General features: G+C 39.9%; 2 protein-coding genes across 2 annotated transcripts; both read right to left on the bottom strand.

The window, feature by feature from the left end:
* Positions 1-382: 382 nt before the first annotated feature.
* On the bottom strand, positions 383-3,569 carry LOC308394168 (mid1-interacting protein 1-B-like). Its single transcript, XM_080878354.1, has 2 exons — positions 3,428-3,569; positions 383-2,719 (listed from the first exon to the last, which is right to left on the bottom strand). The coding sequence occupies exon 2, from the start codon at positions 2,535-2,537 to the stop codon at positions 2,055-2,057; it is 483 nt and encodes a 160-aa protein (XP_080734480.1). The 5' UTR covers positions 2,538-2,719; positions 3,428-3,569; the 3' UTR covers positions 383-2,054.
* Positions 3,570-4,664: 1,095 nt separating this feature from the next.
* LOC308394163 (tetraspanin-7-like) lies at positions 4,665-13,936 on the bottom strand. The gene is made up of 8 exons (XM_080878346.1): positions 13,806-13,936; positions 9,042-9,230; positions 8,757-8,831; positions 8,573-8,668; positions 7,161-7,316; positions 6,886-6,969; positions 6,724-6,795; positions 4,665-5,615 (listed from the first exon to the last, which is right to left on the bottom strand). Exons 1-7 carry the CDS (start codon positions 13,884-13,886, stop codon positions 6,727-6,729), a joined length of 750 nt encoding a protein of 249 aa, XP_080734472.1. The 5' UTR covers positions 13,887-13,936; the 3' UTR covers positions 4,665-5,615; positions 6,724-6,726.
* Positions 13,937-14,334: the final 398 nt, after the last annotated feature.

The following is a 14,334-nucleotide window of genomic DNA, read 5'->3' as shown; positions in this document are numbered from 1 at the left end:
TCTGCAAAACCACAACATAATGAAATGCAAAATGATCCCTTAAAAAAGCATCTGAAACCACCTCTACCTCTGAAACTTAGCAGATTCAGTTTTTAATTACCATTAAAACTGCTGGGTTAGTGTTGGACAAAGATCATTGTTGGGGTTAAACTACAACAGTTGCCACTTTTCTAAAAACTCCAGGAAGAAGCTCTGTTTCAAGCGCAGAGACAGAAATGAGAACAGAAAACGTCACAGTGTCACCTTTCTTCGGCATGCTGACATGCCACTAGTGCTGTCATGGTAACACGTGGTCTGGAGCTGTAGATGGTTGCAGCAATACGGAAACCATTTTTTCCCCCAAATGTGGTCAGTAAGTTTTGATGAACGAAAAGACCAAAAATACACACCAAAATCTTTTAATGGTCAAACTGGACAGAAATAGAAAAACCAATAAACATCAGTATATGTACACCCAGCATTCTTCACACACACAGACTCCAGAACGCCTTCACATGTCATCGACCATCAAGCACAGTGTTCAATTCATTAACAAAGCTTTGAGACGACAAACAAAACATTCGCTTCTTTAAGTTCAGTTCAAAAATCAGCCAATAATCATTCATTACACCTTCTCTTTTATTCAGCTGAAACCAGACAAAAACAATGGGTTTCTGCCAAACTCCTTAAAATTTTAAAAATAAGGTGCTTTAGTCCTTTAATAAATGGACAAACTGTGGCATCTTTAAAATATCAGAACTTCCACATTTAAGTTAAACCAAAGAACTGAGAATTTGTGGTCTGGTTACAATCGATTGTCAGGAGATGTTAACAGGTTATGAACGATCATGCACCATGAGAACTGGGTTCTTATTACGATTGGGAAATTTAAGGATTCATATTTTCTCCTTTTTGTGCGTCTAAAGCTGTACAGAAATGTCAAGCCAGCTTCTTTTGTGCTCTCGTGTGTTTGCATAGTTTGGAATTTGCAGCATGAAATGAAGGATGTCAGGAGATTTTTTTTTTGTTTCTTTTAAACGGACAGACGTCAACCCTGAAAATAGAATGCAAGCAGCCCACCACCTCGACGAAGTCTTCAAGGGAAAAAAAAAAGAAAAAAAAAAAAGGGAAGTCCATGAAGAACATGTTTTAGCTCTTCAACTACAAACTGCTGTAGGGAGGTCAGAGCAGAGACACTCTAATCTGCCGAATCTTAACAAGATGTCATATCCAGAAGACAAACAGTGGATTCAGGTGTTTAAAGTATGCCAAAGAAAGAGTTATTGGAATCAGAGACAGATTTTTGGCTCAGTGGCATTCCACAGGGATTATACCAGGATCCTATTTCATTTAAAATGGTTTAGTTTAGGGTTTGTTTGTTTTTTTAAGGTTATGTTTGTTTACAGTAGTTTAGAAGTGCAACAGATTTCTTCTGATGAAACCACCCAAATATTCAAAATTAATCAATTTTAGATCCTTTGTCCTTCTCCTGCATACCCATCATCTATCTCTTAAACGTATTAATTTGAGGTGATTTGATTTCATGTGAAAACATTCTCTACAAATTCATTACTGTACTGACTTTAGTAGCACAGATCCAGACTTAATTCAGAATTTTAAAGCTTGAATCAGCTTTGTGCTTAGTGACATATACTGATGTCCCTGCCAAGTCTCTTCAAAAAGACCAAAGCATAAATCGGCTATAATGAATGAAGTCAGCATCAGTGCATGTGCCAAAATGAGATCCAAAAAGCTGCCGGTGAATACAAAAACGTGGCATTTAAGATGATTTAACGACCCTTACAAGGACTCAGTTGACTGAATAACTGTTATTAAAATTGTAGTTCTCATTATTTGACAAAAAATGCCCAAATTGTTCCAGTCACACAATCAATCTGCAGATATTTTTATCCACCGTTTTTGGGACTGGCTAGTTAATTTAACACAATGATATCCACCACTGTGGGCTGTGAAAAAGCTTTTAAGTGAATTCTGGCGTCTGCACATGCTCCTTCCTTCGCTTGTAGTTACTGAGCTAAAACCCATAGAGCGCCAACCGTCAGGACATTCAGCGCTCAGTTTCTGCAGCCGATCTCCTCCTTGTAGCGATTCGTCAGTGTGTTAGCTTTATGCGTCAGTTTCGACAGAACCGCGTGGAGTCCATTCAGGTGGAAGTGAAACTGCTTCTCCAGGTCATCCTCCTCTGCCACCACCATGCTGGCCACACCCGCCTTCTCCTTCCGCAACTCCTCACCTTGCACGACGCCCCACTCGATGTCATTGCGGATGGATTTAAGCAGGATGTATGAGCTGTACATGTCAGTATCAGGCTGGAAGTAGGCGCTGTCGTGAGTGGGGCTGGTGCTACCTGTGCCACCACCGTCATCCCCACCATCCCCGTTCTCTGTCGGCTTCAGGTCATCCCTGTCGTCCAGCGGGACGTCCCGCAGCAGGCTGGGCAACATCACTGTCTGGTCCATGTTGTTGACAGCGCCAATGAAGCGGTTCATGGCGTTGAAGAGCGAGTTCTTCTGGTTGTAGGAGTCAGGTATCTGCATGACGGCGGCTGGTGAGGGCCCGTGTTGGCCAGCGGTCGCAGCGCCAAACTTAGCCCGCTAATGCTCCTTAAAGGATTACTGAGAGACTGCGGAGGCACTCACTGCTCCAAAATGGGCCAGCTCCTGAGCTGAGGGCCCCGTGTTTCTGCTGCAGGACTCCAGCTGACCCCAGAGGCATAAACCTGATATAAAAACACAAAAGGAAGAGGAGGAAGGATGAAGCAGCTTCAAATGGAGACCCAGCATATCCAGGACATCTCCTGGACATGCTGGACACCCATGACATCTGCAGGGTCATTTGAGGCCTTCATGATTTAACTACAAAGCTAGGGATGGGGGAACTAGCCAGCTTTAACAGTATATCCTGCATCCATTATCGGACATCGGATTCCCCCCGCCTCACCGCCGTTACTCACTTCATATTCAGCCACCTCTGTTGCTGCTGAAGATCGGTTTGCATTATTTAAATCTCTCTGTGCTGCACAGCCACAGCCTCGCATGCAAATAAACGTGAGGTGCTGGCAACGTTTTTTTAAAAACAGCTTGAACACCTGCGGTGGCAGCCCGGGCAGAGGAGGAGGGGGGTCTGCAGGAGAAAACACGGAAATGAAGGGGAATCACGGCACCGGCCTCTACCTGCTTCATTCTAAAGCTAAACCAGGGGACCTTTGAACAGGCGGGCCCAATAAACCATCCTTCCAGTCTATGTAACTGTGAATTAGCGACGCTTACACCGCTTGAATCTTCATTTTAACCGGAACAAATGACCGCACAGCTGCTCTTATTAGCCTCGCCACCCCAGCCAGCGGGTGATTCCGGGTACCGTTAGCTCGCTAAGTCTACTTTTAAAACGGGTAAACACCGGCGGCAGTGCGCCTACGTCAGCTTACCGTATGTCGGCTGTGGTTCCTGGGTACCAAGTCGCTGCTTCTGCCCGTTAAAGCTGTCCGGAAAAGGGATCTTGCAGACGGTCGGGCCGGTGGTGGTTGTTAGGGAGGCAGGAGAGTCGGGGCGGAGCAAAACATGGGATCACGATCACAGCCAATCACAGTGGGTGTGACGTCACGGAGAACGTCGGATAGTGTTGCATTGTTTATAAACTGACTTGAATAAAAATAAAGCTTTGGAAATAATATATTTATTTACATTTAAGGTTTACAACGAAAACAGTAGTTACATTAAAATTTAAATATATTATTAAGACTTTGTTTTATTTTATATTGTTTGTCACGTTTTGACTGATGCAACCTTGTCCCCCCTCTTTGGGGAGAAATAAATGTTACTTTTGTATGAACAAACAAATAAACATCAATATCCTCCTGAGAACCCAGGAAAAAAGAATCTTCCCATGAAACGTTTTTTGTGATTTCCTTCCTATTTGGAGGTAACAGAGACCACCCAAACACATCAGATATCAACGGAAAGCCCAAGATGTCCTTTATTTAGTACATCAGGACTTAGTAAGGTAGCTCAAATAAATCAAAAAATATAGATCAAATAATATATATAATGATAATGATTATAAAATCAGACTAGATTATATTTCAAAGGAGTCAAGGATGATGTTACTAAATGTTCATTACAAATTTAATTTAAAATATTACAACTTTTAAAACTCACTAGAAGTTTCTGATTCCATATAAGGAAGGTTTTCACAATCTCATGCTGTTGTTTTCATTTCCACAAATGACTATTTTAAAGATTATTTCACATGTTCTAATGTGTTTGCATGGATCCACTCAGGGAATTCTGGTTCCCCACAGTCAGTTCTAAAACATGCACGCTAGCTTAACTGGTGATCCTAAATTGTGTGTTATGTGTGATTATGGTGGTCTGTCTCTAATGGATGGATGTGTAAAACATTGCCCCCGTCTGGCTCCACATTATATTACGACTGAATTCTTCCCCAGCCATAAAGTATTTATTTTCACTGTGTATTTTAGTTTATTACCAGGATGCTCTTTTTTTAAATAATGCCAAACAGCAGTAGGTATACTTGTCAGCTTCTTATTAACACAAATATCTTAGCAGCCAATCACATGGCACTAATGCATTTAGGCATGTATAAAATAATCAAGACAACCTGCTGAAGTTCAAAGTGAGCATGAGAAGGGAAAAGAAAGTTGATTTAAGCGACTCTGAACATATGATTGCTCTCTAAGACAAAATAGCTCAAGAAGATGGCAGCTTTAGTATTCAGATGGTGGGTTTACAATTTGATGAATGACATGCAAGAAAGGGTCTCTCCAGCTTTGTATCAGTGGTTTAGTTTTTTTCTGGTGTAAAGGTGTGATGGATATTTTCTTGCTGAGCATTGTTTAAAAGCCACAGTCTACCTATGTATTGTTAACTATCCTAATAATTCTTCCATTAGGAAAACGCACCATGTCACGAAACTATATCTCAAAGTGATTTCTTGAACCTGACAGTGAGTTCTCTGTACTCCACTGGCCTCCACAGACACCATATCCTCAATCTAATGGAGCACCTTTGGGGATGTGGGTAAACAGGAGATTCTTGTGGATGGATTCACATGGATGTGGAGCTGACAAAGCTGCAGCAACTGTGTGATGCTATTATGTCAAGGTAAAGTTACATGTAAGGTTTTCTTATGTTGGATTTATCGACACAACACGCAGCCTCCTTTATTTTGTTGAAAACATTGCATGTCTCAAATAGTTATCAGTGAGTTTGTCATTCAGAAAACAGAAATATAAAATCTGTCACATCACAGTACACAGAATATGAAACATGAACAACACGTCTTTCAAACACAGCACACTGCCACAGAATCAAATTTCAACTTTAACCTAAAAATGTGAAAGCCTTTCAAGTGTTCTGGTGCCCCTAAGAGGGCTTTCTGAATATGATTGTTACTGACAACAGGTTTTTTCAGGACCTGAGCCTGACACACATACAAAGAAAGATCCTAACAACACAAAGAGAGAGAACACAAAGGGGTCAATTTTCAGTATTTCACAGCAAGACACAAAATAAATACAAGAGGAATGCTAACAGTGTTTGTATGTGTGTGTTTTTCCTAAGGTTTCCATGGCGATGTACATCTTATTCACTTTCCTGCAAAAGAAAACACAGACAAAGGAGATGGAGGTAAACAACAGCACATGCTTGTTTTACATTCACTTAAAGAGTTGAGAATGTGGTCAGGTAAACTTTAGATTAAAGTTGGGTGTGTTCAGCTTTAGTGTAAGTTAGGTGTAGGTCTATATTGGGGGTACATCAAATATAGTTATGAGGTTGGAGTTAGGTTGGGAGTAAGTTTAATGTTGAGTCTTGGGGTAGGCTAGGTGTAGCTTTAGGTTTTAGCTTGGTTTGAGATAATAATAATAATAATAATAATAATAATAATAATAATAATAATGTCATAATGTGTATGTGCTAGTCCCCATGGGGAATTTACTCCTCTGCATTTAACTCATTCACCCAGTGAAGCAGTGGGCAGCCACCAATGCAGCACCCGGGGAGCAGTGTGTAGGGACGGTACCTCAGGGTAGCCGTTCAGTGGAGTCAAACCCCCGACCTTCCGATCATGGGGCAACCACTCTACCTACTGAGCTATCCCTGGCCCCAGCTATCCCCGCAGGTAAGGTGTAGTTTAGGTTAGGAGTAGGTTTAAGGTATAGTCTTGGGGTAGATGGTAGATTGAGGTAGGTCAGGATAGATGTAGGATTGTGAAAGGTTATATAGGTTGGGTAAAGGTTAATGTTTTGTATAGGTGAAGGTCTCAGTTTGTATTAGTTAGGCTTGATTTAGGTCAAGATCTAGACTTGCATTGGTTGTGTATCTCTAGGTTTGGGGTAGTTTTAAGTGTAGATTTGGGCTAGGTTCTCTGTGTTTGATGTAAGTTAGGTTTAGTTCAAGGTCTACATGTAGGTTTGAAGTAAGGTAGATATGAGTTAGAAGTAGGTTAAGATCTAGATTTGCGACTTATATAGCCTTTTTCTACTGGTAAGTACTTTCTTACCAAAGCTGTGTTTTATGCTTTATGCACACATTCCTATTATATTTTTTCCTATGCATAAACACTCTAGTTTAGGATACTTTTGTTGTTAGATCTCACTTTCAGGTGGGTTAAGTGTAGCTTTGGTTAGTTACGCTACACCTTGGTTGGTTAGTTAGTGTCCATCAGAAAGTGATAGGTTAGTGCCGGGGACGTGTGGATTACCTGTTAGATCATCTCGTACTGGTTGCTGTTGATGAAGTGAGACAAGCAGCAGGCCAGAGTTACACCGACCAGCTAAAAAACACAGAGAGATGGATTTTATTTCTGCTTCAGTGTCACTGTCTCCTATTGTCTCCTATAGATTCCAAAGGCCATGTTTAGTACCTGAGAGAAGGCAATACCAAAGGTAACTCCAGCAATGATTCCCATGTTGCTCTCTATGAAGGACACAACCAGCTCATAGCAACCCTGCGGAGACAGGGTAAAGTGATTTGCAGTAAATACAGACTGATGGATCACCATCATGTGACCACTTAGCATAATTGTGGTTGTTAGACTTAATAATTATAATAATCTTAATAATCTCCACAAAAAAGCAAATGCAAATGAAAACTTTTGGGAACTGAATTTTCTTCATGTATTATTTGTGCCTTCCTGACCTCTTTGTAGACCTTCTGTGCTGCCAGAGTGGTGTTCTTCAGGTCTGCTTCATTGCAGTCAGAGACATGAACACAACAGCTGGTAGGAATCCCACTGATGGGAAAATACACACTGCTGAACCAGCTGGTGTAATTATAAACTCCACAGCAGTGTAACTGAAGAAACAGAGACAACCAAATCACCACTTTTCAACATCTCATCATGTTTGTTTCTGAATGTGTGAAAGACGTCATCAGTGTAAAATCTGCATAAAAGAACGCTGGACATATCAGCAAGTTTCTCTGCCTATGAAGTCTCTGACATTGTTCCTTTTGCTTCTTTTTGTTTGTTTTTTTTAATTAGGAAATTAATTATCTCTATTGTATGTTATTGTCCTCATGCAGACTGCATATTTAGTTATCACACCAACCCTTAAAATCTTTATTCTTTACGGAGCCCCGCAGGGGACATGGGAGAAAAAAAAATTAAGACGGACTTTTGCGAGATCTCGCAAAACTTTTAGCCGCATTCTTCGGACGCCGGCTCGAAGCCGACCGGGAGGTCGAGACACGATGTGCCGGGAAAGCAGTGTTCCTCCCGGCTGTAGTAGGTCTCGACCTCCCGTTAGCTTCGAGCTAACGGGAAGAATGCGGCTAAAACTTTTGCGAGATCCCAAGATAGTTTTGCGAGATCTCGCAAAAGTCCGTCTTAATTTTTTTTCCTCCCATGTCCCCTGCGGGGCTCAGAAGTTCTTTAATGACATGAGACATGTTTAATAAAATAAAAGTAGTTATATCATTTTTATATGTTTGAATAACTGCATTAATAAAACATGTGCATCAATATTTGAAATATATTTGATTGCTACCACAGGAGTGTGTATATGTGTGTGTGTATGTATATATAACAGTGACACTGACATTTTTGGTACCCCTTATTGCCTTTAGTAAAACAAGGGGAGGACAACTTTGTTGACTGATCCATGAATAGGGACCGACAGGCTTGCAAGAAGTAAAGTGAAATATTTGCTCTCTAAAGAAATAAAATAAAATTAATGCCACAGAGGGTTGTTTAAAAGTTAAAACTATAAGAGACCAACAATATGACCCTGAGGAACACCCAAAAGAAAGAACAAATGTAGGTGTTGGTAATAAGGTAAAATGCTCCATAGACTAGCAGTTTGGACTTTAACTTGACAAGTAAAAGATCCCTGGTTTGGTCTCAGTAGAGGACACAAAATCCTTTGGGGTTATGTCAGGAAGGGCAACCAGCATAAAACGTGCCACTTCCTCCCATGGTGACCCTTTGTGAATAAGGGACCACCCAAAAGTTGCTTCTTTTATTAAGATACTTGGCAAGTTTAGAGGTAACTTTTTAGTTTCCAATATACTACTTACGAAACATTAATGAGTGGATCATGGAAAACACCTACTCTGCGTTGGACACCATCCACTGCCACACTCCTGTCATCTCGTCCGTCGTATCTCATCACTGCTGCACTGTAGGCAGTGAGGAATGTCCCTTTAATCTAAACATGCAAACACAGACAGATATTGGTCAGAATGAGCAGCTGTGTTTTTTGAAGGTATTCTGAAAACTCTCAAGTGTGTTTTGACCTCATGACGAAAGACAAATCCAGAGATCCCAGCAATGAGTTCAGTCATGAAGACCAGAGACAGAAACACTGCGTACTGAGGAGAGATCAAAGGTCATGAGGTTGGACAAGGAGTCACACCATACGGAATGAGCAAGTTAACTGGTCATTAAACCTAAAAACTTGATAGATGTATTAGTTAGCAGAGATTTTTTAATTTTGAAACCTTTAGTCACATAAAAAAAAACCTCATAAAAGGTTTAGTCAGACATTTGTTAACAAATTCCGAGTAAGCTGGAAGACCCACCAGTTTTAACATCCAAGGACGCCCCCTACAGGTGGCAAAACAGCCGAACAGTCCGAACAGGGCAATGGCAGCGCCGGTGCCAGTGAGGACGTAGGGAGCACTGGAAGGGCTGCTAGAGATCAGCAACATGTAGGGACCCAACATGAACTTCCACCATAACCCCACCACCAGCAGGACCACCCCTGTCACCTGAAGGAGTGTTTAAAAAAATGAGTGTAAAAGAAAAAGAAAAGAAAAACTTAAAAACTCTACATTGATTGATTGTAATTTGCATTTTAATCTATTTCAGTTCATTGTATTAACTGCTCTATTAAAAAAAACAAAATAACCCACTAACATTTTGGTAGATGGTTTATTAGTGCGAATTTCTCTCTTTTTAAAATATATATGTTATGTTAGCTAACATCATTTTTATGATGATATGCCTGTTGCTATATTTAGTGGCTATTTTGAAGAACTGGACAAAAGCAGCATTTAAATATACAGTTATACAGTACAATTTCAAATTAGAGACAAATCACTGATGTGCAAGTGTAGAAAAAGAGTAACAAATAATTTTGGTAATGACCTGGGCTGTTTTTATCATTTTACTTGGTTGGGGATTGAATAATTTATTATAATATGAGACAAAAAAAGACGTAGACTTCTTATTTATTTATTTATTTATTTATTTAGTAATTTAGTGAAAAGACTACATAGCCATGATAAAAAATAAAAATCAACAAAAACTTTAGTGTTCACAAACAGCTGATGAAGACATGAACCTCATATGACCACAGATCCCTTATAAACTCATCATTCATTCATAAGGAAGCATAAAGGCGTTTTAGTTTTATACAGTTGGTACGTAAAGCAAGTTAAATGTTTTCTGTCCAGTCAAAAGAAATCATTCTTATTGCAAAAGTTTAATCTGCAAAAGAAGTTAAAGCTGTGCAGCAGACGTGTTGAACCGCACACAGAAGCTGGGACTGTAATTAAGCACCACATGTCTCTGCAGACTCTGACAGTGAAGTGACAAAGTGACAAACAGATGGGAAAAGAAGCTGGACCAGCATCCCCATGACAAACTGGATGCTACATACAGCTGAAACCAGCTGAAAGAATTTAGCTCAGCAGCTGCAGACACAGTCAGAGCACACAGAAGAAGAGCAAAAGTAACTCTGACAAACTCATAATGTCTGCAGTGGTGTTTTCACTCCAGTTTAATTCACTCGTTGTGCTCCGGGGTAGCTCATCGGATGTCTTCAATAATAATTGCATCCATTTTACGGTTCGGCACTTAGTTGTGACAGTTAAATTTAGCAGCAAAGAGGTTTCAGAGTGCACTAATGTCAGGGAATGTCCTCAAAAACATTCCCAAAAAACACCACTGTGGAAATGTGTGCTCCACCCAGTCAGAGTGGATTGGATGAATGGTTGTCAGTAGATGTAGTACAAGATGGACACTGAGATTACTAGAGTAGGTGGTAGGTTTGTGTTTATAGACCAGGTTTCTATAATGATACAAATATATTTAAATATATTTGTGTTTAAAAGAAAAAGATTGTGGGGCATAATGGGAGGAGGGTAGGCGTCCATAGGTCACATCATTCCCAACACCAATCTCAGCCTTTATTTTGAAGTCAACTGTCCACAGACATCATAAAAATCAATAAAAAATAATTACCAAAGCACTTAAAAGCACCCGGGCCACCATCACCAACTCTCAATACCAGCCTCCTTGTCAAAACTGGTAATTATAAAAATAAATAAATAAAAACAAAAAACATATGAAATGTGATTCAAATCTGCAGTTCTTCTTCTTCTTCTTCTTGCAGTTTGGTTCTTAATTTTTCTCTATGCTACATGAGTCCGTGGATCTGATTTCAGCCTTTCAAACTAAAAATATAACAATATTTGAGCACAGTGTACAAACAAAATCACCTGACATATTTATTAAAAGGTTTGTTTAAAAGGTTCTAACAAGGTGAAATTCCCTTGTTTTGAAAATCACTGTAAATTCTCTTGAGGACCTCTCATGCAAATATCAGTTTCATGATTTATAACTAATTTTTCTGATGAGCCAGCTCTCTATCTGGATACTATGTCTTGTTCAGGTGGTTTATGAGGACGCCTGATCAGATTTGGGAGTAAGACCGACACAGGATGAAAGAGGAGAAAAGGCACTGGCTGCTGGCAGGAGATAAATGAAGGAGGCATTTGATTTTGACTCCCGGTCGTGCCGGGCTGCCTGCTGCGCCTGTATGAGCGTTTCAAAAGGAGTCATGCTGGGATGTTGAAACACTCCGCAGATGACAAGAAAGCCGTCTGTCAGCTGGAGTCACGTCAGGTTGGTTTGATTCGGGATAAAAGTGGGAGTTTGTGTTTGTGCAGCAGACAACAGATTGTGTCTGGGAAGATTAAAAAAAAAATCTGATTCACTTCAACAATAAATGGAGCGGGAAATAATGTTCGATATCTTTATCATTTACTTTGTGCCAGCAACAAAGACAATGGCATTTATAGTAAAATGTGACTCACATGATTCTGCACTAGATTATTTTGTTGTAAAATCTGTTATGAAAGACTAACGTTTGAATCTGGAAAAGAAATAGATCAGATAAGGTCAATATTAAATATTAATTTAATGATAATTAAATTTAATTTAATACTCAGCAGGTAAAATTTTTCTGACAGACTGAACTACAGTCAGCGTCCATCGAGAGAAAACAGTCTCTCCAACACTGAAATCTCATTCAGAGCAAGAGGAAGTTAGTCTGTGCTATTGGTTAGATCTCTAAGACCACACAAAACACAGTCCTCATTAGGACAAATGGGCCACTGCAATAGGAAGGACCTGACAATGATCAGATGCTAAAAATCCAATAGCAACCAAGACTGGAAAAGAAGCTGAACTCAATGAACTCAGTCTAAGCAACAGCTAAAGCTGGGGCAATATCTTGGGCAATACAGCTAACTGGACTGCAATAGAAAGAACAGCAATAAAAATGGCTAGGCAACTACCAGGACAAGGCAACAACCTGGACAAGATCATGATTTGGGCTCCCAAATCTCTAGGCATTAACCACAGCCAAGTGACTTAAACTCTATATGACAACAACACAGACCAGTCAATAACTGGGGCTTACCAGCAATGTTAGGATACAGCCAGAGGTAGGCAACAATCAGTTGTTGCAGCCACAACCATTGTTTTCATGACAAGTAGATTAAGCAGATTTAGGCAATAGAAAACCACAGGACAGACTGCTTAGAAATTAGGGATAGGAAACAAAATGGGGAAAAACAGGACTACTGTAGGCAACAAGTAGGGATACTCTAAACTCTTAACAGAAAGTAGGCCTTGTTAGGATAAATAGGAAGCAACAACAATGACAAGAAAATGTTTATCACCTATAAAACTAACAGCATAAATGAAAAGTCAAAAAACAAATGTAGCCCAATTTGCAGGATTGGGCAAACAATTCAAACAAGGCAACAATCCATAAAAAACAGCAGTGAAGTAAACAATCAGGAATACAAAACAATGAATCCTCCTCAACAACAGGGTATGGCAACTTTAGGCATTACAAGACGAGAAACCAGACAAGTCAACAATCTGGGTTTTTTAGGCAACAGTTAGCTAAAAAGGAAACAATGTGGACTGGCTAGATAGTAGTGTTAGTCAACTGCTGCAGCAATGATATGGCCAGACTCTTTGAAAAACCTAGGTCATCGGCATCAAGGCGGCCTAGGCAACAAGCAACTAGAAAACATCAACTCAGAGTAATCAACAAACTGAGATAGAAACTACACAGAGGGCTGCAAACAGGACTGTGTAAAAAAAAAGACAACAGCTGGGAGAAGATTGTAATGAGGAACAGGTAGCAGCCCAGACTAGACTGTAAATGGGACTGGACTAAAATTAGCACCAGAATTCAGGCCTTGTTAGGACAACTGGGAAGAAACATAACTGAGGACTAGAAAGTAACTAGCATAATCCATTAGGTAACAATCAATGGTACACAGCCACCTGAATGGTTTAAAAAAATCAGTCTAGGGCAATATAGCTGTATGGGTTACAGTGGAAAGCAACTAACAATAAACAACCACGTCTAGGCTGCTAATCAACAGGGCAATGTATTGAGAAAGGAAATAACTGGGACCAGGAAAAAAACAAACAAACAAACTAGTGAACAATAATAAGAAATAGGACTGAGCAACTGATCAGACCTAGAAAATAAAGGTTGAGTGAAAAGTTGGACAAACTAACAACAACAAATTAAAGATGGTTAGGAAATACAGACTGTTGATTATGAAACAAAACAGGAGCTGGACTAAGACAACCAGACCTGAGCCTGAAAGAGACAGAAAGAATATTCTGATCAGCTCTACTGACATGACTGCTTCCTGTTATCAGGTGTTGTTTCAGCAGTGCCCTCTCCGGAGGTCCATGTCTTCATTTTCAGGTTGGTGTCAGAGCTCTGGCTTCATCCTACTCATTCCTCAGAATCCAGATAATTACCGATCCTATGACCTTTGACTTTGTCCACTTTAAAAATAGATAAATTGTTGAAGTTTTTATCTACTCACCTGCATGTTTAATTAATGCAGCTTATTCTAAAATTTATCAAATTTACACCTATTCAAACTATTTCAGTCTGAGGATTTCAATGACATTTCAGCAGTTTAAACATGTTTTAAACAAACCCGTTGAGCTCTTGGATCTGATTGTGAGACAGGATTTAGCTGAAGTTAAAATAAGACATGAAGAACAGGTTTTCTTACCCAGAAGATGAAGGAGTAGAGCAGCAGCAGCGTCTTCAGGCAGAAGATCGCCGGTTTGGTTTCCATCCTCCTGGGAGCCATAATCCATCTGAGACTGAGGGACCAAAACCAGAACTCCGCTCGTCTTTCTCTCTTTTATCACCACAGGAAGAGGGAAACCTCTCCCTCACGATGACAACCGCTCAGCCCCCTCTGCTGGTTTTACCAGTAACTGCACAACAGAGCAAGCTCCTCATGTTTTATGTTATTAGTTTATCTGTATTAACCTCACATTAATTACAGACAAACACAAGTATAATACATGATTTTCAACATTACGATTTAACAAATAAAACATTCATACAAACACAAATATTCCCCATTCAATCTTTGAACATAAACCCTTATGGACATTTTGCATGTAAAGTCCTTTTAATTTAGGCACATTCTGAAGCCAATACTTCAAGTCAAACTCATAATGGGGGACATTTATGTGTAGCAGGGTAAGTGTTAAGTGTGGTGCTGCTCCTTTCCCCTCTGATAGCCTGCT

The sequence above is a fragment of the Rhamphochromis sp. 'chilingali' genome, assembly GCF_963969265.1.
Source record: "Rhamphochromis sp. 'chilingali' genome assembly, chromosome: 3".
Lineage (NCBI taxonomy): Eukaryota > Metazoa > Chordata > Actinopteri > Cichliformes > Cichlidae > Rhamphochromis > Rhamphochromis sp. 'chilingali'.
Note: the sequence above shows the minus strand (reverse complement) of the source record. Positions and strands in the feature narration are given on the sequence as shown.